Source organism: Limulus polyphemus, unplaced genomic scaffold (assembly GCF_000517525.1).
Source record: "Limulus polyphemus unplaced genomic scaffold, Limulus_polyphemus-2.1.2 Scaffold4226, whole genome shotgun sequence".
Taxonomy (NCBI): domain Eukaryota; kingdom Metazoa; phylum Arthropoda; class Merostomata; order Xiphosura; family Limulidae; genus Limulus; species Limulus polyphemus.
The window spans coordinates 44014-69412 of record NW_013669836.1 but is presented as its reverse complement, the minus strand read 5'-3'; the positions used below and the strand labels follow the sequence as shown (position 1 = coordinate 69412).

At 31.7% G+C, this 25399-nt stretch overlaps 1 protein-coding gene across 2 annotated transcripts in view; it reads right to left on the bottom strand.

Annotated features, from left to right (window-relative positions):
- Window positions 1-25399, bottom strand: part of LOC106470804 (guanine nucleotide-binding protein G(i) subunit alpha) — a 71407-nt gene that overhangs the window by 4995 nt on the left and 41013 nt on the right. For both annotated transcript variants that reach the window (XM_013931369.2, XM_022399446.1), the window contains exons 4-8: window positions 24555-24712; window positions 21045-21173; window positions 18996-19125; window positions 13838-13991; window positions 11607-11809 (exon numbers count right to left, since the gene is read on the bottom strand). In XM_013931369.2, the coding sequence (XP_013786823.1) occupies window positions 11619-11809; window positions 13838-13991; window positions 18996-19125; window positions 21045-21173; window positions 24555-24712 (762 nt within the window). In that variant the 3' untranslated portion in view covers window positions 11607-11618. The remainder of the gene's footprint in view (window positions 1-11606; window positions 11810-13837; window positions 13992-18995; window positions 19126-21044; window positions 21174-24554; window positions 24713-25399) is intronic.

Genomic DNA, 25399 nt, shown 5'->3' with positions numbered 1-25399 from the left:
AAGCACAGATAGCCCATTGTGTAGTTTGGAGCATAACTACAAACAAACAAACTTAAATGCAGTATAAATTTACAATTTTTTACATTGTGTTATGTTTCTAATTTATATTTTTATTATTTTATGTAACCCCATTCTTTAAAGTTGTATAAGCAGGTACAGATATGAGGAAGGAGTCCAGTGGGGCCAAACTCCTCTCCACCTATTTTTTCAGAACTTAATAACAGTATTTTTACTATTGTATAGGCAGGCACAGATCTAGGAGATTTGGACCTCTCCATTCTTTCAGGAATATTCTTTAAGTGTTGTACAAGTAGGAGTGGATCTAGGGAAAGAATACTTAACCCCCTCACCAATCTTTTTCAGAAATGAGAAACTATCATTTAATGTTGTATAAGAAGGCACAGATCTAGGGGTTCAAACTCTTCCATTTTTTTCAGAAATTAAAATAATAAACCAGGCATTCTTACACTACCACACAAAAAGAAATATTAGATATCAGTATTTTTATTTAATTGGGCCATTAATTATCATAACATCTTTCTGAGGTTTTCTGAAAGTAACACAGCTGAAGTCTAAAGTAATTCAGTTAAGTCTTCAGCTAGTAACTGATTATTTTCAAGCTAACACAACAATATGAACTTCAATTAGACGTTGCCATGATCAATTTTCATGCCTTGCCTTTTTTCATACACACTAACAATGTCAGCTAGTTTTTAAGAATTGATTTTTACCTGCAGCTCTTATAAAACAGACTTGTTACAGAATCAATTTTTCATCATTTAGTAGTTACAACTCTCATAAGAAAGATGTTTTTCATATTGTTGATGTCTAAAATAAGAGAAAATTCAGGTGATGTGATTGTATAACAAGTTAAATTTTTTTTAAAACAGACATCTTGCCCACCAATGCTATCATTTGCTTTCTAAATATCATTATAAATAATTAAAACTATTTAATTTTAATCAAAAAAATTGAAATGTTTAACTGTTTTTATTTTCATATAACATTGCTAGTATAAGAAATATAAACTTTGGAATCATTGGATTATAACTCAACTGAGCTAATAAATAACAGAATATATTAACATTATTGTAACTTTGTTTGATTTCTTTAGGTTACACTTTAGGACTATATTGTCAATACTGATTAATCCAAAATACTATATTATTATAGTGGAAGCCTCTTTTTTCATGTAAAAGTACTGAAGATTTGGTTACAGTGTCACACAACTAACTTTTACAAACTTACCTGGGATCCTATCATTATTGCAAAAACAAAACATTACTGAGGCTAGTGTGAAGTTAAATACTGTTGTTACCTATCAATACAATTTTATATTATCTGAACAGATTTTCTAGTTTTAAGTTCTGCAGAGCACAGCCCACATTTTGCTTTTTGATCTCCCCTTGTACCAAAATATACCTAAACAGGGCTTCACTTATTTGAACTTCCTAAGACCACATTGCTACAGCCTGACCATTTCACATCAGTTTGTTGTATCTCTACACAGCAAAGTTTCAAAAAATTAGTTCCAACTAAAAGCAAATAAACTATCATTTATGACATTATTTGCTGTATTTGGAAAACTCAAAAGTTGTTTCTTTGCATTTTGTTTATATAAGTAAATAAATACACACTTTCTGGCCTTATATAATTTTGTAGTAATACCTATTTGTTAAATGTATAATATAAAAGTAATATCCACAATAATAGCAATATAGGGAATTTGTTTAAAAATGAGTGGCAGCATGACACATTTTTACAAATGTAAGGTTAAAATGAAATGTGGATCTCACTATCTCCCTGTAATGCCATGTGACAAAAGTAAGAAGTAAACAATGAAAGAACCTCTGAGTAGCCCTTAGTTTCTTAATATCTGACTTCCACATTTTTAACATCCAATAGCTCATGGAAAACTCATGACATTTGACTAATGTTTAAACATTCTAATACCCATACTGTAAACACTTAAAAACATGTGAAACAATACTAAATTATCTGGAATAACAAGTCTGGAAAATAATATTACAGATTTCTTTTCATCAAAGAAAAATTGGAAATATAATATATGATGTAGATGCTTGTTATAGTCTTTGATTTACCATATTTGATTTACCATTTATGCTGTGAACTGCAGTTTTGCATGTTCAAGACTCATTAACAAAGCTTGGGTGAGTACACCAATGAAATAATGAAGGACTTCTTATAACAGTGGTGTGTTTGTAATATTTACAGAGTTTTTAAAGATCTTTTCAACCCACCATTTAATAACCCAAGTTAACAAATATAAATATGTAATATCATCATCAAACAGTTGGTCCATTGTACTTATAATAATAAATTTGGTGCAATGCTACAATATTATTCACATACCTAATTTACCTTATGTTACTAAGTGGCAAGTTAAAACGAGTTAAACATTTCATAAAGTTTTATAAGTCTGAAAAGTGTACGCAGTATTGTTGCAACAGGTGACTGATAAGAGAATCTTGTATTGTTTCTAAATGTTAAACAATGCAGTTGCTTTGCATGTATGGTATATTTTCATGTTCAAAGTTTAGGATAAAAAAAATGGAACTTACTGTTATAATTTTCTTATACTCAAAATTGTAATTCCAATAGCTACTTACCTCTTGTCACATAAATAGTTATTCTCGTTCAGTGCTGCCCTCTATATGCAAAACTTTTTTGTGCACACCACAAGCCTCGAAACTCCCACTTATCTGGAATGACTAATTTCAATGCGTCTCACATGCAAATTATCATGCGACAAACCTCCACTAATAAGAGCAGGACACACTCTCTTGATGCACGTGAATCATTTTATTCAATCCTACTGAACTATCATATCACTTCGAGTGTTGGCAGAAAATGGAAGCACCAGTTTTCAGCGGGGAGGAAGGGTGAGAAAAGGTAAGGACCTATCAAAAATAAATTTTCAGTATAGGAAAATTATAACTTCCAATACGGTACATTACCTCAGCTTACATAAATAGCTAGGATCCCACATTGAATGGATGGAGAGACTGGTGCAAGGGAATAAGAAGCAACCGAGGGACACTCCCCAAGAGGAAATCTTTGGAGTCAAAGATCGTAGATGGAAGACTGTAACACTTCTGAACCAGGTGTACTCTTTGCCCATTGTGGAAAGACGTCACACATATGGGCAGAAAGATGGAGGAGCATGTACAAATGAGAAAGAACTATGGCAAGATAGTGATCTAAACCATACTTTATTTAATAAACTCAATCCCAGAAAACCGAAATTGTGGGTAAGATTAAAAGATGTACCCATAGGTATAGAGTGGCTCTGGCACGGCGAACCATACATGGCAAATCAACTACATCCAAAACCCATGTTGCCGGGAACTGACATCCACATGGGGTAGGATGAGGATGATACCATTGGTAAGTCAACTACAATACAAAACCCAGCCACCAGGTACCGACATCCATGTGAGGTTAGGAAAGAGGTTTATACAGTCTTCACCTTAAGTTCATGAGACAGGAGGGAGTTTTGTACCCCCCCGACCCATGAAAGGGCGCACAATAACAATGTGAGAAATGCAATAATCGATCCAGGATAATCGATGTCCGTGTAATGTAAACCATCTCACTCATAGATATAATGACTGGAACTGCCCCACGCACAGTAGCATCATCAGAATAATGAGCATCAAGAGATACTGGAAGGGGAAGAACCATAGTAATCTGCAAGTACTTCCACCATGACCCACAACATGGATGGAGTAAAAAAAAAGAAGAGTATAAATGAGTGACGAAATAGAGACATCTGTGATACATGTGTGAGGACTTATGTTGATTGATTCAGCTCTAAATCCAAAACCCAGCCACTGGGAACTGACATCCATGTGAGGGTAGGATGAGGGATCACAATCGAAATAGTGAACTGCAACCTTGACGGCTTATTCCAATGTTACATAATGGAGGATAACTCATCATCTACACTAGCAGAACACCACTGCCCTACTCTCAACTGAATGGTGTTATAATCATTTATGTATATTATTTGTATTTCATTATCACATTGAGGAGGATGCTTCCACGGTCCACCACCCCAGCAGCTTGGAACTGGAAAGTGGTTAGGTCTCTCAAACCCCACTAGAAAAAAAGTGGGGGAAAATTGTGGTGGAGAGTCTGGAGGAACAACAACACCTGAGACAGTACAATGGGTGACCAAGAAATCACATTTTGAAAAGCAGATCATACCGATACATTCAATACAAGGCATGGCAGGGATGGGCAGTTATCCCTTTCTACTTTACCCATGTAGTCCATGGGCGAGTACAGCTTGGAACAGGCAAACTAATGAAGGAAATATATTGCAATTATAAACCTACAAGCGATCTTGTGGAACACCCCATCTCCGCAGTGTGCATTGCATGGCCATGGAATTATAATTGTTAAGTCATCATGGTCTTACAGTGTGGCTTTTAATAGTTTAAGTATACCTGTACAGGCAACACTCACCACATAGCGGGATCCATAAAGAAAAAAATGGAGATACCCCTGAAAAATAAGAGGTATATAAACACTAAAAGGTAACTTACCCAGTAACAGTCTCATGACACAGTGAAGGATGGCAACAGGTGGATGACAGTACCCCAACAAGGAGGAAACAGCTATCAAAGCAGAAAATGAGAGATGAACATATAAGATGTAGACCCAGTGCTCGACATATGAAATACCTCCAACGAATGGCAGGGTAGACATGCAAAGAAAAGAGAAGGTGCATGACTGGAGTGAAGACACCAGGAAGTGATGATGGGAAGAAGGAGACAAGAAATAAAAGGCCAATCAAATCACACTCCAAACCCAATGGGTAAGGGAGGAAAGGTAAAAAAACCATAGACAAAGAAGTGGAGTAAAGGGAGGAAAACTGACAAAATCTAGGTAATCAAAAAATGGGTTCTGCTATTAAAGAAGGTAGGTGAGCAATATGGGGAGCAGGTAGGGTGGAGCCCTGCCCCCAGGGGCCCACATAAACGAAATTAATGGTAAGAAGTACCTGCTGATGACAAAACCTTGTCGAAACGTTGTACATTTGCTGTTACATTAAACTTATATTAAAGTTTTTCTTCATTACCCATTCAAGCTATCTCCAGCCATTATTTAAACGATAAAGAAAAACAAAAATGACATAGTCGATATAGTGGAAAAGTTAAACATATTTAACGTAATCGTTGATTAACCTGGAAGTAGAACTACAGTTAAATTGGAAGTAACAAACACTTATGAAGCCTAATCAAACAGTACCAAACAAAGGATATCACTAAACACTTAACTAAAAACCAACCAAACAATAAGTATGTACAATATCAGGAGAAGTGTGTGTGGACCCAGTCTCAAGGGTTCCACACAAACCAAGTGAATAGGAAGAAGGATAAAAGATAAATAATAAAGAAAATGAAATAGACGTGATTGTATAAGTAATAAGTTCCATATCCAAGTAGAAATTTAAAAAAATTCCACTTTGGAACAACTCAACAAGTTACAAATATCACTATATACAAATAAACAGTAAACTTATTGAGAGAAATTAACACAAAGATACGGAAAAAAATTAAAATAACATACTCGAAAAGAAAGCACAAACTAAACATTATAAAATGAGTACTGCCAAACGAGAAGTGATAGTTAGGTAGAATTGAATAGAGGGAGCCACATGCATCAAGAGAGTGTGTCGTGCTCTTATTGGTGGAGTGTTATCACATGATAATCTGCATGCGAAACACACTGGAATTAGTCATTTCAATTGGATGGGAGTTTCAAGGCTTGTGGCATGCACAAAAAAAAAGTTTTGGATTTAGATGGCAGCACTGAAGGAGAATTTCTATTTATGTGAGAGGAGGTAATGTATCATAGATGAATATAAATTATTGTGCCTGAAGTCTGAAGACAGGTTTCCTCTGGCTTTTCATATATTCATATATTTTTCAGACACAAATTTTAAAATTCAAATGATGATTCTAATTATATTTCAATAATTTTAATTCAAAAATATTTTAGAATCAATATTTTGCCATTTTCTGATATTTATTTAGTGAAATTCGTAATGAAAAATAAAAAAGTTCATACTTTTATTTCTCCAGTTGCAATGTTTTGCATGTAAACAGAACAACCTACTTGTCAATTCTTTTTAGAACTTTTCTGCCCATCCCAAAGAATAACTGTTTTTGCTAAGAACCAAATCACCTCTTGAGAATATATTATCCATTTCTTGATTTTCAAGCCTTTCTCTTAGATTTTGCACAGACCTTGGTTGAAACTTTACTATGGTGCCACATCAGTTAGTTTGATTATTTACTAATAAAACACAGCTATGGCAAAAAAACTATTAAGAAAGTTAAAGTATGACTGAACAGAGCAAAAAGTAAACTATGTATTAATACTGTAAATACATGGGTTTAAAATTTTTTTATAGTTCCTGTAAAAGTATTTGTGTGCTAAATTATATGTATTTGAAGGCATAACTTTGAGATACCATAAGCTTATACAGTTCAGAGAAGTTCAATGGGTAACAAGGAAGATGTTATTACAAGTTTAACACATTAACAAATGTACAATGTTTGGAGAAGGTTTTGTAATTATCAGTTCACCTAGTAGTATTTGTACAGTATGAAACAAAGAAGTCACATAATTGGAGATTGTTTCAGGCTTAACAAAGGTATTTTGTTGATGATTGGTTCTTTGTTTAAAACTACAACATTTTTAATAGATACACTACAGTTTCATTGAGTTGCAGTGTTTGTAAACATGAATTTTTCTTATCATATTCACCAAATGAAATAAAATCATCAACAAATCAGATAGGTTTAATTATGTTTACTGTTCAGTGAATACAAGATAAGTACAAAATTGGGAATTTAAAAACCCACAAATAGGGATCGTAAAAAATGTAAGGAAACAAGGCTGGAGATACTATTAGACATTATTTATCCAAATTACAAACCCTATTTAGGCTCCATGCAATTATCTAGAATTACATTTGGTGGAGTCAAAATAGGGATTTATAGTTTGAGTAAATAATGTCTACAGTATCTCCAACCTTGTTTCATTACTTTTTTATGATTCCTAGTTGCAGGCTTTTAAATTCCCAATTTTGTATTTATCTCATTTGCTCAATCTGGGCAAAGGATTACTTGATATGGTAGCTAACTAATATGTTTCATAATGATTTACTGTAGCTATTGACTATTTTATCACATTAGTTTAAGATGTAAAATGTTAGCTGCAGCTGAAGATTGTCATGGAGATTTGTTTGAGAATATAGTCAGCATTTATAGTTTCTATGTAACTAAATTCTCTCTATATAATACATAGCAATGGGTATATATATATGCCTAGACTAAGACACAACCCCCCATTAAGCGTATATAAAATTTTACCAGTAGAAATGCAGCCGTTTCAAATAAAGCATATATGTCTAAGACATCACTTTAAACAAACCTTTCTGTTTTTAAAGTAATTATTTTACGGATGTGTGTAATAAAATTCAATATTATGTGTAGATTTTTTTTACACCTTCATTTCACACATAATATAGGGGTTGCTCCCTAAAGACACCAATTGCATAGTGTACAAAACATTGAGTATCTACATTATATAGTCATTTAATGTTCATCTATTATTGGCTGGTAATTCCTGTTTCACCCTGTATACTTAAGTTTTTTAAAGGAACATCACCTTTAAGGGGTAATGATAACATCATTTACACTAAAATTATGATGTTTTTAGCTTATGTAAAACATAGAAGAAACAAACCGACTTTTCAATACCCCTATGACCTTCACAGTACTTTATTTAGTATTCTACAAAAGGTTTGGGTGCAATATACCAAGCCATTTTTGTTGTAGGCTGACAAGAGAATAATCATAAGAATTACAAACTGGCCATTTTGTGCAGATTTTCTTTTCCTTGTAAGTCTAACATGCATGCTTTTTTTGTGCATTTTTATATGACATTATGTGTACAGCCTTAGCAGTCAATATTAAAGGTTTTAATGTGTTGTTTGAACTGAATCTTTACTGTTTAAGGTGCTTTTTATCCGAACATTCTGTTAGGGTTTTGTGGTTCATGATAGTAGGCAACTTCAAAATATTCTGATGGCTCAAAATTTCATTAAGTATTATTTTTATCATAATCAAACAATTTATGTAAGCAAACTGGCTAACTGGCAACTAATTTTTTCTAATTGCAATTGTGATATAATCTAAATAAAAACATTATTACCCTCATCAGTGATAGTAAACCATCTTTTTATTATTTAATTACCAAGTCATTTGATTTGCAGAAGATCAGTGTGGGATTACTGCATATTTTAAAAACAAACATAATGGTGACCACATGATGGTGTTAAGTCTACATTACCAATTCATTCACCAAGTAAGAAATGTCCAGATTATATATATATCTCTAAAGAAATATGTGCCAAAATAATATACTTAGACAAAAATATGTTTTTTTGCAAAATGCACAAGTGATGACCTTCAGAAGAGGTCAATCATATGAAACCATGGATAATTCAAAAATTACTTAAAAAAAGAACCTAAACTCTTTCAACTCCTTCCGTGGTTTGCTTGAGATAACTTGGGCAACCTTCATGCTTCAAAAAATATTTGCCAGTGTTAATTCAGGCAAACCATTTCTTGACATGTTTTTAATTATTTGTCTGAATTTATTTGCTTGTTATCATGTATTACAATTATTATTCACCAGATGACATTGAAAATGCTGTTTTTGCTGATCTCTATCCAACTTATTCATAAACACCGGAGAAAAATATTCCTGTTCTTTACTATAGTTGCATTGAAGTAATATAAAACACATGTAAATCCAAGTATGTCACATATATTGACCAAGCATATTCTGTGCAGAAATACAATAACAGATAATAAAAAATCTTTTGTTTCATAAATATATATATACAATGTATAGGCTATAAAAAGAAGTTTATTCATATCCTATGATAATAAAGTACCTTAATTAAATTTTAAAAAAAGCAACAACACTCAAAGCAAGCCAGCCCTTATCATTCACATATTTATCACGTCTTCCCTTACACCCCCTTAATCCTCTCGCTACAGGCAGGTCAAAGTGCACATGTCACGACTTGGCATAAAAATTTAGTTAATAAATCAAATTTTATTATTATATAAATTTTTAGTTCTTAATTTTATAAGGAATATTTAAAAAATCCTCAATCTCACCCTAGTATGGGAATTGTGACATTTGCTCTCTAGGTATCCCCTCTTTAATATATTTAACACCCCCTAGAGAAGTAGAGAATTTAATATAAATTAATTATTATAATACTGTTATTACTCAGGCAAAACATAACTATTATACCCTTCAATCTTATTTGGTTCCTGAGCCATAAACTAAAAAATCAGATCCCTCTTGCGAAACCTACCCATCGCATCATTTCTTTCATAAACTGCCAGTTGTTCTCCCTGATGTTTAATACTACATTATTTATAAACAAAAGAAAGTCAAAGTTTTAATCTATCAAATAATGTATTATATTACACTGTTTTCTAGACAAAGAATTGTCTATTTTGCATCCAGTTCAAACTTTATACATACACGAAACATATTGACAAGCCTAGCTGAATTTGTAACAGCTCTTGTTGCATAATTAGAAAGCCAGAAAGATAGTGATAGTTATAGAACATTGTATGTTTTTTATACGTTATTATTCTGTGTTCTTTGATGAATTATCTAATAAAATAAAGAATTATTTAGTGCAGTATTTCCATTACTATAAATAAAGTAGGGTTAAGTTTCATTGATGGTTGACAACAACAACAAAAAAAAGAAGACCCAGTTAAGTACTTTATTTCTTCTTTTTCATGTGTATTTTTTATTTATTATTACAAAGTAAGTAAAATGTAACAATTAGAAACTTTTTAGGTTAGAAAATTTTAGATAAAGTAAAATAAAGTAAAAAAAATAGATAATAAAAATATTTCACAAGATATGCTCACAAGCAACTGGCAAGTAGATTGTGAGTTATGTAATTAGATAGGGTAACATGAGCTAAGCATTTGCCAAGTGACTGAGAACTTGTGTGGTGAGATTATTAGTTAGACACAGTTCAAAGGACAATAAAACAATAAAATTTAAGTAGAAACAGATGTATACTGTTAAGATTTAAAACTGTTAGGTATAAACAAATGTAGTTTCATATTACACTTTGAAGTCATTCTAGAAAGAAAAAAAATGGGTAATCTAAATTTATTTCTTTTTTTTTTTTATTGGTGGCTATGAGGCTAGTCAAATTGACCAACCTGGTACAGAGATGGGGTGGTGAAAATAATAGATAAAATATAGTTTTATTGAAAAAAAAAACCAATGTGAAATTTACTTAGGAGGTTTTAGAGATTACACAAATGAAACTGGACAATTTTCAGATAAAGTACTTTTAATCTTAACATGAAAATCACTGTGTTTGGAGCAATCAACACTTTGACTATATATATTCACAGAAATATTTTAGTAAAAATTCTTTATTAGAAATTATGAGTTTATGTCTTCAAAAGATTTAATATTTACTGAAAGCTTCCAAATTTCGTGAAGATACACAAAACATATTATAAGTTATAGTATGGAAACTATAAAGGTCAATTTGGGGTCACAAATTTGACTGAGCCTATAGCAAGAGTGTTACCAATCTTAAACAATTCAATCAGATCCCTTCTAACTACTCCTTTTTCAAGAGAAAACAATTTCATGAATCTTAATCTGTCCTGTATGACAACCTCTCCATTCCACATATCATTAGCAGCCCTCCTTTGAACCCTGCTCAACAATTCAATCCCTTCTTAAGGTAAGAAGTTGAAGACCGAACACAATACTCCAAATGTGGCCTAAATAATGACATATACAATGAAATTATAATCTCTTTAGAGATGTATTCAGTATTTCTATAGACAGAACCTAAAATCTTGTTTACCCTGCTGCTGGCAATAAGAGATTATAGTTATTTGTAAAGAACATGAGGTATTGTAAGTGGAACATATAAAAATAAGTCAGATCTTTGAAAAAATGTAGTTTTTCATTTTGAGTTCCAACATTTACAATATTATCAATACATTCTATTTCACTGGATATGAAAACCCCAGTGTAATATAACAAATATCCCAGTAAAGGGTAAGAAAACCCCAGTGTAAAGTAACACACATTTCAGTTAATAGTATGCAAAACCCAGAGGAATATAGCATAAATCTTAATTCATGATATGAAAACCCCAGTGTAATATAGCACACATCTCAGTTATGGGTATAAAATCCCTGTGTAATGTAGCACACATCTCAGTTAAGGGTATAAAACCCCTGTGTAATATAGCATACATCTCAGTTATGGGTATAAAACCCCTGTGTAATATAGCATATATCTCAGTTATGGGTATAAAACCCCTGTGTAATATAGCATACATCTCAGTTATGGGTATAAAACCCCTGTGTATAGTAACACAAATCTCAGAATCACCAGTAATTTAACTTAGAACAACCTACACAAGGGTAAAATTACGAGTACACTATTCAACTACTGGCACAATAGTATAAAAAAAATTCAGATCTTACCATCAGGACGTTTCAAAAGAGTCCACAGTCTTTCAAGTTGTTCTTGATGATGACATCAGTGACAGCATCAAAAACGAACTGGATGTTGTTAGTGTCAGTTGCACACGTGAAGTGTGTGTATATCTCCTTGGTGTCCTTTCTTCGATTTAGGTTCTCAAACTTCATCTGAATATAAGCAGCTGCTTCTTCATATGTGTTGTTTCCTGCTCCAAACAGGAAAAAGTTGCACTTTTTCAATAATTTATTATCAAAGCTAAAGGGAATTGTCAAGTAAGCTCATTTTTTTAGATGATTTTAAAATCAAATTTAAATAAATCTGTCTAATTAACCAACTTTTACATTTTCAATACATCAAAAATCAAATGTAAAGGTAGGTTTCTAGCTATTAAACCGACTTTCAATTATATAACTATCTATAATCAAACTTAAAAGAAAGTTGTAGTTAACTAATTTTTTTTACTTAAAACAGTTTCTTATAACTATAACATTTACATTTAAAATAAGTTTTTAATTAAATAACTTGCACTGGCTTAATATTAAGGTTAATTGAACTTCTCTCATTATTAGTTTCATTCTAACCTAAATCCATCAACAAACTTAAACAAAGCTGCCTAAGAACTGTCTAGCAAACAAAACACTGGATTTATTGAGCAAGTATCCAAAAAACATTGGTCAGATTTTGGGGAAGTGTCCAGGAACTACTGGTCAGATATTAACCCCCTTCTGATCTGTAGGTATTCATATCAACCTGTGTGTACACTTATGAACACTGGTAAGATATTGGGAAAGTGTCCAACAAACACTGATCAGAAACACTATAGGTATTCATGTCACTCTGCACATTCACAACTCCGCTTTTAAAACTTAAATAAAGAATAAATTTAAGCATATTTCAAAAAGTTTTTACTCAGAACATATTGTATGATTAATATCTAGGCATTATATAATGCCTTAAATCAGTTATTTCATGAACAAAAAAATTTTAAAACATTCATTTCTGTCATATCTTTAGATGTGTAAACTGTAAATTTCATGACTCTTATAAAATATAAACTTGATGTTTATTCTATACTTCTATGTCTTCCGCTTGTTTAACTTTGAATTTATTGGTGGAACTTGCATTTATAGCTCTACCCTGGAACGTATTCAGAGTTTTGGTTCTCAGCTTTGAAAAGGCTTAAGGCAAATAACCATCAGAAAGGAGGAATTCTAAAGTTTAAAAGCATTTTGTAAATAATCTCTTGTGAAAATTAAGTTATACTTTTTAATAAAAACGTTGAAGTTAGGTGCATTCAATGATAACAAAGCAACCTCCATACAGTTCTGAAATACATCCCAAATAATTAAAAGCCTGGAATTTTTATTTATAGTTTCTAATGACATTTGTTTCATTCCTGATAAAATGTTTTACATCGTGTAGCTGATCCTAATTGATGTAAAATAGAAATGCCAATAAACAAAATCTGAATGATTTCATTTCTGCAGTCACTTTCCACCACGATTACCAAATGCAGGTTTTTAACTTTATTTTGAACAATTTAATACACACAGCCAGTCAGCAGTATATACAGACTCAAACTTCTGCAACACTCATGCTTGGAAAGAGTTTCACATCAGGATGACACGTGTAATAGTTATTTTCACCTTTAGTTTATTTTTTCGTTATCATTTAGCTATTAAACTTATCTCAAATTTATTAAACACTTACTGGATATTAGTAAACTATCAAGAAAATACTGATTGGATATTATGAAACTATCTAGAGAACACTGATTGTATATTTTGAAACTTTCTAGAAAACATTGATTGTATATTAGAAAAATGTCTAGAAAACACTGATTGGGTATTAGAAAACTGTCTCAAAACAAAAGTAAGATATAATGAAACTGTCTTCAAAAATGCTGATAAGATATTAGAAAACTGTCTAGCAAATTCTAGAAAACTCAGGTTAAATATAAGAACTTGTCCAGAAAACCCTGGCCAAATATATAAAACTTTTTAGATAACATTCATCAGGTATTAGAAAACACTGATTGGCTATTAGAAAACTCTTTTAAAACACTATTCAGATATTAAGAATCTTTCTAAGAAACACTGATTAGATATTAGGAAACTGTCTAGAAAACAATGGAAGATATTAGGAATTTTTCTAAGAAATCTGTCTCTTAAAACTTTTTATGAATGAGAATATAAAATTAACTTAATTACAAGAAGACATAAATAAAAATTACCTGTATATTCAGGAAAACAGCTTGTCAGTGGAGACTTGGTAATTTTTTTTTCAAACAAGTCCTTCTTATTTAGAAATAATATAATAGAAGTGTCCACAAACCACTTGTTATTACAAATGGAATCAAAGAGTTTCATGCTCTCAATCATTCGGTTCTAGTTTGAAAGGAAATAAGAAAACACTTGAAACAACACAATCATATTCAAAAGTTTAATATAGAAAATTCAGTTTTAGTATGCAAAAGCAAAATTTATACTTGGTTGATGGAATAAATGAGTAATATTAGAATTTAAATATGATTATGTTCTCAGAAAAAGATACAAAAGTAGTCCTTGAATAAAAAGGTTACCCAAACAGATCTAAATACTAAAAGGCCTTAATGAGAAAATGTAGTAATATTACAAATTATGATTAGTGACAGTGGGTGTTGGAAGTCTCCAAACTTCCCACTCCATAGCCAAGACTTCCATAGCCAAGACTTCCATACTTTGAATCATCCTAAATGCTTAAGAAAAATCAATGCACTTTATAATATGTTTATTACATATATATAAAATAAACTTGTGGAAAACATAAACACATTTACATTAAATTTATGGCCTCCTATAGTTGAAAAATATATGAATAAAAATGTAATTTCTAACCATCACTGTATCTGCACTTTTTATTCCTGAGATAAAAGTAAAAATTCTACAGCACAAAAACATTTAGCATTCTGCATTTTGATGTACAGCACCTACTAGTAGTGAAAAATGGCAACAAATCTTATGACAACTATAATAAGCATAACATATTTAAATGTCATTGAGATACAGGTGTCAATAAATAATAACGTACAATGTATTGTGTTAGTGAAACATGATAATACAATCTTGTGATAGCTATAACTGAATTACAGGTAGTTCATTGTACTTAACTATTACTGAGACTTATTGATTTTTACAAATTGTTGTATAGCTCTATTGAATATTTTGAGAATAAAATTATATATTGCATAATGATAGGAGTTTAAGAAGAAATACCTGGAGTCATTTACAGAACTAAAGTTTGGGGTAAACCAAAAAAAATTCAATGTTTTAGATAAAAATCATAATGCCTATATCCAGAGTAGCAACAAAAACTTGTTCTCTTGACTATCTTGCAAAACTCGTCAAATGCTGTTCACTGCACAAATAAAGTATGTAACTTTTTTAAAAAAAGATTTCAAATTGATAAGCCAAAAACAAATTCTCTCTCTCTCATATTTCAGATGGAAGGTTATATTAATACTAGGTCTGATATAAACAGTAATTACATCAGAAAATTGTATTAATACTGTTTAAGTCTAAGATCATCAACACTTCTGTTTAAGTTGTATTAATACTGGTTAAGTGTGATATCACCACTACTTCTGTCTTGAGTTGTAACAATACCAGTTGAGTCTGATATCATTAATACTTCAGCCAAAGTTTGTATTAATACCAACTGAGTCTCATAACATCAACATTTCTGTCAGAGTTGTTTTGATGCTCGTTAAGTCAGGCAACACCAGTACATCAGCAGGAAGGTTGAATCTAATGTCCTTTAGTGAAAAGGTTAGTGTACACTTAATTTTGTATCATACAACTAACTGTTTACACTGACTTTTGTAATTACTATAGTACAAAGTACTAAGTATATTTTATTAGTTTAAAGCTTCAGATAACAGGGTTAAAACAATACAATAAAATATAGAATTACCAATAAACAAACTACACTACACAGTTCATTTAACAAAAGTTGAAGTTCATTAAGTAATAAACTTTTTCCTTTATATTGTTATAACCTTAAAGTAATAATTCAAAATAACTTGTTCACCTGAAGATGGACTAAGCTATAGTCTGATAGCTTGGAAGTTTTGACTGTCTTAATTTTACTTATGACAAGTATAATAAAAAAAATATTATAATTACAAGTATGGATAAATACATATGTAACCTAGCTAGCTATAGTAATACAGAAAGTTTTAATGCTACAAAAAGTATTGAAAGTATTCCTACTTTGGCTCAGATAAACATAATTACAGTGATTTGCCAAAGTAAGGAGAAATATTTTTAAATTTTAAGTTACTCAGTTTTTGTAGTTTGATTTTCTTGTTTCCATGGTTTTTGTAAGATTAAAACTTTCTATATTACTATAGCTAGCTACATTACATATATACCGATCCTTACTTGTCTTCATAAAATTATTATTTTTTTATTATACTTGTTTGTTTCCTTTCTATTAGTTATATTTTTATGTGCCAGCAATACCAAGTGTGGTGCACACATATACCCAGTTTGATTTTATTACTCATCATTATCTCCACTAACCTACCCTCAAATCTAATTATATGCCCGAAGTAGTGCATTATCTATTATATATATATATATATATATATATATATATATACTAATATCCTTTTCAGTACAAAAAAAGGAATCATTGGGCCCCCAGACAGCAGAGTTCTGTGAGAGAATTAGTGATAAGGTTCGTCATTTTTTTTGTATGCTTGTCTGGAAAAATCACTTACTTACTTTGATGAAAATTTGTTGAAATAGTGAAATTTTGATTCACTCCATAAACATGTATATAGCACTACAATAGTAATAACAATTTAATACATTATATGTTGTCTCAGATTTCCAAAACCTAAGTCTATTGCCGATATAATCATTAACAGGTATAATAATCTCACTTCATCGTTATTTAGAAAAATAGAAGTATTATAAAAATGAGTTTGATTTAGACTTTTTGGAACAATGTAAGATATATATGTTATTATTTTCCTATAATGAAATTATATTTTCGATAGGTACTTACCTCTACTCACAGTGTGGTTCAACTGCATCTTGCATGCAAATCATCATGAGACAACCCTCCACCAACAGGAGTGCAACACACCCTCCTCTATTCGATTCTATTAAATTATCACTTCGAGATTAGAGAGAAAAAAAAAGCACTGGTTTTCAGTGAGGAGGAAGGGTGAGAAGAGGTAAGTACCCACTGGAATTATATTTTCAGGCTAGAAAAATAACTTCTAATACGGTACATTACCTCCTCTCACATGTATAGCTAGAATCCCTTATTGAATAGTTGGAGGGACTGGTGCAAGGGATAGAAAATAAGTATCCTTTAAAAGCATCCAAAGAACACTCATGAAGTGCAATCACCATTGGGAGAGGAAAGATGTGAAAGACTGCACCACTTCTGTATCAGGTATACCCTGTGCCCAGTTTGGAAATAGGTGTCGCATAAATGGATGGAAAGTGAAAGGAGCACAACGAAAAAAGGGAGATACAACCGTATACACAGTATATCAGAAGCTCAGTCCCATAGATGAAAGACTTTAGAAGAACCATCTACAGATAAGTATGGGGAAAAAGCTAAAATGGATGTGCTCCAAGGTGTAGAATAGCTAGGGCGTGATGGACCGTACACGGACTGTCTACTCTAAAAACTAAGTGGTATCAGGAATAAAACCTCCCACCTGTGGTAGAAGGAGGGTCCATACTTTCTTCACTTCATGGTAAGTAGAATGACAGGATATATTGTGCAAATCCACAACCAAACACACATTCAGGAACCCATCTGAATGATGGTAGGAAGGCATATGCCCATGCCAGTTCATATCAAACAGACTGGCACCCCCACTGCACAACATCAGCTCAGACAGTGAAAACACACTGAGCTGGAGCTCAATGAAGAAAAATTGTCCCGATCAACATCATCCTCCGAATAGGATTACACAGAAGCTGGTGCACAACACCACGCTCCGGGCCACACCGTCCCTACTCACTATTAAAGGGGAGCAAACCCCAGCAGCTCAGAACTGGAAAGTGGCAAGGACTCCCATACTTCACTAGAAGAACAAGGGGGGATAAAACATAGTGGAGAGTCTGGAGAAATGCCAACACTGGAGACAGTGCAACAGGTGACCACAAACACCCTATATTGAAAAGCATACTACCCCTGATTTATTCAATCAATGGGATAGCAGGGATGGGTAGCTATCCTCTTCTGCTTTATTCATGCAAGTCAATGGGTTAGTATGGTCCAGAACCTACTAGCAATCTTATGGAACACCCCATCTCAACAATGTGCGTTATTGGTCATGGGTATATTGTGTTTTATTATTCCATCTTGGCCATACAGTGCAGATTGGAAATATAGGAATGACACCTGGACAGGCAATGCTCGCCACTGAGCATAGAGTTTTAAAATACTTTAAAGATCACATCATTGATGACTAAGATTCTAGTGACAGATGAACATGGGCATTACAGATTTGAACATACTCTTTCATATCACATCTACTGTGCTTTCTGCAAGTTACAGAAATAACATTGTGATTTCATGTATGTGTTACTTTTTCAGTCTTTTCCTTAATGTCAACCCAATAAGCTGAATAAAGGTGTTTTTACAGTTAGTATATGCCAGGCTATCATGTGTGTTCCAGTAATTGAGATTTATAGTAGGGCCACAAACAGCCCTTATGGGAACCCACCCTTTGAATGTGAAATATTTCACAAGAAGTCTTTCATTAGCTCGTATTTTAATTTGATAGCTTTATATCAGTTTCTTTTAAGAAAATTCTGGCTAAAATATTGGTTCATCAAGCATATAAAATTAACCAACAAGCATGAATTCTCCCACGAACAGCTAGAAAAATATCAAAAAGTTATTAAAAAATGTTCTTTCCAATAGGTATTATAAATCACATTATCTGTGACTATTTAACTAATAGAAGCCTTCCTATACAGACAAATTGGAATGTTGCTAAACAAAAAAATTATTTAGCATTGTCATATATAGATAAATAGGCTATTTTTAATTCAAAATCAATTTTGTAATTTATGCCATCATGCTTACCCACAGGTGTGATGTGACAGTTGTCTTTAAACCTGAGTGTCAATTGGAACATTTATTTCAAGCATAATGATCAAATACTTATATTTAAAACTTAAAGTGTGGTATAAGAATAAAAATATCCTAAATGTTTTAAAGTTATATTGTATCTACCATCAGCTGGTGCAAACACTGAACAGGAACTACACATAAAAAATTCTGTTTACAACCAAAGTTCAATTAACAGAGTAGTGCATTTGTTCTCTCACTAGTTTTTTAGTTCCAAGTAAGTATATCTTTTAGTTAACACTTACCATTTCTTCATCCTCTGCCAGTACTAAGTCATAACCACTAAGAGCAACACAAAATATAATTGCTGTGACACCCTCGAAACAATGAATCCACTTCTTTCTTTCTGATCTTTGTCCTCCAACGTCAAACATTCTTACAAGAAAAGATTTAATATATGTTTGAAACAAGGTCTTTTTAATCACATTTTATAATGATTTAGACACATGCACACACACACACATAGTGAGCTTAGTTTTTGCTGAGAATATGGTTTCTTTAACATATGTTTTTATACAGAGCTGTATTAGTTTTAAAGTTCCACCACTACTTGTAACATTATTTGTTTGTGTTCCAATGCAAAGCTACAAGATGGGCTGTACCAACCATGGGGATCAAACTCCACTTGTAATGTTCACAAATTTCTTCCTCATTAGAGCTTATTTCAAAGTTGTAAACTTTTTTGTATGAAAATAATATAGAAATATTGTGCCTTCTAAGTATGAAAAAATAAAACTGTGATTTCAATAGTTATATTCAAGAAACATTTTATATATATCTGTTAAAGTAACAACCTTGTTGGTGGTTTAGGAATGTAACTTGAGCCAAAACCCACTGTTACATAAAACATCATTAAAATGAGAGTAAAGTAACACTCAATGTACGACTTTCTTTGACATTTGTGGTATTGTTTATTCTTAAGGTACATACTACATTTGTACTAGCAGTAACTTTAAAATCACAAGCTAGCTTTATATCACAACTAGTCATCATTCCTGCTCTTGTTACAATAAGACAGCTTGTGCTAATCTTCAAACCTCATAATATTAGAAAAAAAAACAAGAATATATGCAACACAATAGTAAATAACAAACAAACAAAACTCAAATAGTAGATGTAGTATCTGTTTAGGTTTTATAAATCAAAACTGAGAACAATTAGGTGAATGTATGTTTAATTTTTGGCCTTCAGTCACACATAAAATAAATGATGTTTAATAATACCACATATCACTCACTGAGAAGATCCCTTGTATCTCTAAAAAAAAGCTTCTTTTGATATCTAGAAAACCCACTCCTTAACACAAAGGCAATCAATGTGTACACAAATTCTCAAAATGCTTTATCAGTGATAGTCATTTCAGCTCATGAAAAAGAGATAATCTTGATATCTTACAATTAATAAAATAGTGAGTATATGGAACAAACAAAAGAAATAGAATCCATACAAACTGGGAGATAAATGTAATAAAATAAAATTACTATAGTGACAAGATGTTGAAATAGAAATAAATTTATTTTACCCAGCAACACTCTGAGCAACTGATTTTCATTATGTTTCCTACGAAAATTAAATAAAATCCAACGAAGAGAAATTGCTAAAAACATCGCTAGATAAAATAACATTTAAATATAATTTAAAATGGCACTTGTACAATATATACATCTATACAGTTAAAAGGAGTACAACACTAAAATAATTACACCATAAAAAATTTATTAAAACAGGAATCAGCCCTAATATGACTCTACATGTTTTGGTGTCCTTTCATCTCACTTTAACAAGCTAGATATTGATGTATTATTAACACTAGAATGTTGCTAGTATTTAGAACAAACAAGCAACATCTATGCAAAAAATATCCATTGACTTCAAATCTTTTACTGACTTTTCATGAAGGGAAAAAATCTACGTTTTGTGTGATAACTCATGAATCAATCCATTCTCATCATGAATTGTTATTTTATTTTTTTGGCACTGTTTTCAGCTATTTAGATGGGTATATTAAATTAGCTATATTAATTAGAGTTAATTTTTAGTTATGATTTATGTAAGTAGCTTACTTTTACTTCATTCAGAAGTTGATTATTAGCACGTTTAGCTTTTTTCTTTCTCTTATTGAAGAAGTTTTACTTAAACTATATATAAATTCTAAATTCTTAAATCTAGCAAAATAAAACTAATTTGGCATCCAAATTGTTCTACTAATTTATTATTAAAAATTTTGCAAAATACATATGTTTTAATTTACACGCAACACAATTTTCACATAAAATAAAGAAACAAATACCTACTTAAAATGTAAACCTTTAAAAGTGAAGTGTGTTTCCACAATACCAGTTGTTTTTACTCTTGTTCTCAGAACATCTTGCTGTGTAGGAATGTAGTTAGATTGGCAGATTCTGTCAAGAGCATTAAGGTAGCTAAAGAAAATTGGAACAAAACTGTTAAGCAGATATATACAAGGAAAGACTTCCATATCCACACTCCCATTATTTAAACTCCGGGTCTAGTGTGTGCATACATTGTGAATATGCAAAAGTAATTCAATAATAATCTAAGATGGAAACAACCAGCAAAATAAAAAAAAATATTTTGTATATGTTGAAATAAATTTTTTGACCACAACAATGAATTCTTAATTTTTCAAACTGAGATTATAATAGTAATAATACATACATGCATAACATCTGTGTTTAAATGGTCCACAGACATTCATTATCATAACTTTGAATAGCTTTCTTTTCTGGGAAATACATGTGTATACATATACACTATTTTATTAACTTTAGAAGCTCCTTGGGTTTGCTATTCTGGCAAGTTAAGTTGTTACATTTTATTTTTTAAATGCCGTTGATATTTCTATATGAAATTATTTGTTCAGTATGCTTTAGATGCTTATCAAAAATGTTATTATGTAATGTTTTTAGATTTATTTAACAACTAGTTTCTCTCAATCTCTATTTTATACTCATTGTGTTGTGTTATATTTTTTATCTGTTATCATATTCTTTTAAATAGCTGCCAATAACTGAAAAATGACTAAGGTCTTGAACCTAGGATCATCCACTACATTTGTAAGTAATTTTTTAGACTGGAGATAATAAATAAGTTAATAAAATCAGTTGAAAACTTCAACATTTTAAAATGCACAATAACTGACTGGAAAAAGTTAAAAGAAAATATACAATTAAAAACTCTACATGTTCTGGTGGAAAATGTTCCACCATCTTTAGGAGACAAGGAAAACCCAGGAAATTTCATTAATATATATAAGTAAATATATATGTACAATTTGTATATTGTACAGTGGTGCCATTTACAAAATTAATATCCAGAAATTCACTTCCATTGCACCAGGACCTAGATCTCTATTCAAAGTCCTTCTATTTTTAGCAATTTCTAATGATTATTTTATATTTAACTCATTTTTTTGACTTAACTTCTTTAACTATTTGTACATTATCCAAATCAATGCTATGTGAAAATTTTGCCACATGTTTCACCAAGGCTGAATCACTTGTTCTTAATTTATCAACAGCATTTTTGTGTTCTTTAATTTGAAACTTCAAATTTCTACTTGTCTGTCCAATATAACTTAAACCACAACAACAACAAAAAATGTTATATATTCCACATTTATCCTTTACTTCAATTTTATCTTTAACACCATTAATGACATTAATTCATTTTAAGTGATGAGTAAAGTTTATTTGACAAGAAGTACCAAACTACCAATTTTTGTTGACAATGATGGAACTTATGGCAAACATATTCTTTCATTATTTCCATTTTTATTGTCTGTAATTTGGTGCATTCATAAATTTGTAATTTATAACTATGTCTTTTTATAAATCCTCTCTATAATATCAGGTTCATGACCTCTATCAATTGCTATATATTTTAAATAATTTAATTCTAACATTAGATCTTCCTTACATGAAGAAACGTTAATGGCCCTGTGAACAAAAGACAAAAAATGAGGATATTTTTTGTGATAATGATTGACATGTGCCATTATGGCAACTGAGTACAGCTTCCTGTATACCAAAGTAGACAGAAATCTACTTTCTCTTTTTTACAGAAACATCCAAAAAAAATCAAACAACCCTCTTCTTCAACTTCAAAAGTGAACTGTATTGTGGAGCTGATAGGATTAAGATGTTTCTGGAAATCAGTTAATGTGTCATTGCTGTGCTGCCATGCATACCTTACTCACAACTTAGGTTTTTCACCAATGTTTCAAGTAACTGAGTTTCAACATCAAACGTGAAAAGTTCTGCTAACAGAGGTGATAAAGGTGACCCAATGGACAAACCTTTATTCTGTTTCTAAATTCCATTACCCACCTTAAAATTACTATTAGTTACACACAGGTTTGTTAAACTTATAATATCATGTACTTCTAGATGTGAAAAAATTTATTGGCTAATAATCTATTTTCGAAACAACATAATACTTCTTCTATTCATACATTTGTGAACAATGATACCACATCAAATGAAACTAATCAATCATTTTGTTCGACATTAATATTCACAGATGAGAGCAGGTTCTATGTATCTTCAAGTGATCAACATGTAAAGGTCTGGAGATATGAAGGAGAGCAATATTCGGCCTGTAACCCTGTCCACCATGATGCCTTTGGGGGTAACTCAATCATGGCCTGGGGTGGAATCTGAATGTATGGGTGTACAGACCTCTATGAAGTGGATGAAGAATCCCTCACAGCAAGACGTTACATGAGTGAGATCTTGCTAACCATTGTTTGCTCTTTTCTTGGTGTTGTCTGAGATGAGTTTATGTATTAACAGGATATTGGATGTCCTCACGTTGCCACGATCATGCAGCAACGTTTTCAGGATGAAGGAATAGAGGTACTGGACTAGCCTGACGAGTTACCAGAACTACAACCAATTTACTACGCATGGGAATTGCTAGGGAGAGATAACCTGCTCCTACGACTGTCCAAGAGCTCAGAACTGCTTCCATCCTAGAGTGGACTGTGCTGCCCCAGCAAGTCATCCAAAATATCCTCATCAGTATGGGAAACAGGTGTAGAGAAGTTATAAACAATAGAGGACCTACTAACTACTAAAGACTCACTTTTTTAAGTTTGTTCATTTTAAGAAGTTATTTTTTTCTTTGATATTTATGCAGCCAAATATTAGCATTTTACATGTGATACTTATAACAAGTTTCATCAATATTGAACATCTCTCTTTGTCTTTCTTTCAAATTTTGAAAAAAACATCAAACCTCATCATCCTATAATTTTTGTGAGTAGTGAGTGTATAAAGGAAAGTAAACTGTTTCTCAACAGGCAGGATACTGCTGCCACTCCTCCTCAGCTAACTACCAAGTAAGTTCAGGTATCAGGATACTTCTGTCACTTCTCTTCAACTAACAACCAAGTAAGTTCAGGTGTCAGGATGTTTCTGTCACTAGTTAACTCTCCTTTCTGAGAAGCACCAGGAGTAGTGAAAACTGCTGAGCATCAAGTAAGTTTAAATGTCAGGGTATTTTTGTCACTTCTTCTCAGCTAACTACCAAGTAAGTTCAGGCACCAGGATATTTCCATCACTATTCCTCAACTAACTACTAAATAAGTTCAGGTGTCAGGATATTTCTGTCACTTCTCAGCTAACTACCAAATAAGTTCAGGTATCAGGATATTTCTGTCACTATTTCTGGGCTAAGTACTAACTAAAGCAAACTGTTTCTTATCAAGCAGGGTATTTTTGCCACTCATCCTGAAAAAACTACCATGTAATTTGAGTTATTACTGTCAGCAGTATACTTACTATGCAGCTGAATCATTCAGTTGATATTCTCGAGAGCGAGAAAAACAATGCTGCACCCCAGAGTCTAGCCATAATCTCTTCATAATTTTTGATAATTCTCCGGTTAACTCTCCTTCCTGAGAAGCGCCAGCAATAGTGAAAAACTGCCGAGCATCATCCTGTAAGCATGAAACAAAAAGAGATGCTTACAGATAACTGTTTCTCCTGTTGTCTTTTAGATAGACAGCTAGTCTTATTATCTCTACTGCCAAGATGTAAATCAGTTAACAAAAGCTGCCAATTTTTGTAAAATTAGATTCCTTAATTCTTTCACCATGGGCTTGGTTCCTGGGACCGACCTCGTAACCATTTTGTGCCTGTTATAGTTTCCATGCTATATCTTTTAAATTAGTATGCGAATGTTAACAATATTTGGCAGATTATCAGTAAACATTACAATGCTTTCATATGTAAAATATCAAATTTTTTTTTATTAAGTCTTAAGGTTTGTAATGGAATGTTTTTCTCATGCCTATATTTCTTTCACATGTTGCCTATCCATCATGCAAAGTAATTTTCATTTTAAGATTAAAAATACTTTTATGCATAAGAATATTTTCAGATTTCACATGCAAAATCTTAATAATGTCTAGATAGTTATCAAATGTTTCTTAAGAAAAACTTTATATTTGATCTGTTATTTCCAGTAATTAATCTGTGTACGGGTTTGGTAGATTTGACCGATCTCATAACCACCATAAAAATTAGGAAATAAATATAAATTATGTCTCTTTCTTTATAAAATGAACACAAATTATAACACAAAAATATAAATGTTTAGACTAAATAGCTTAAATCTCATAACA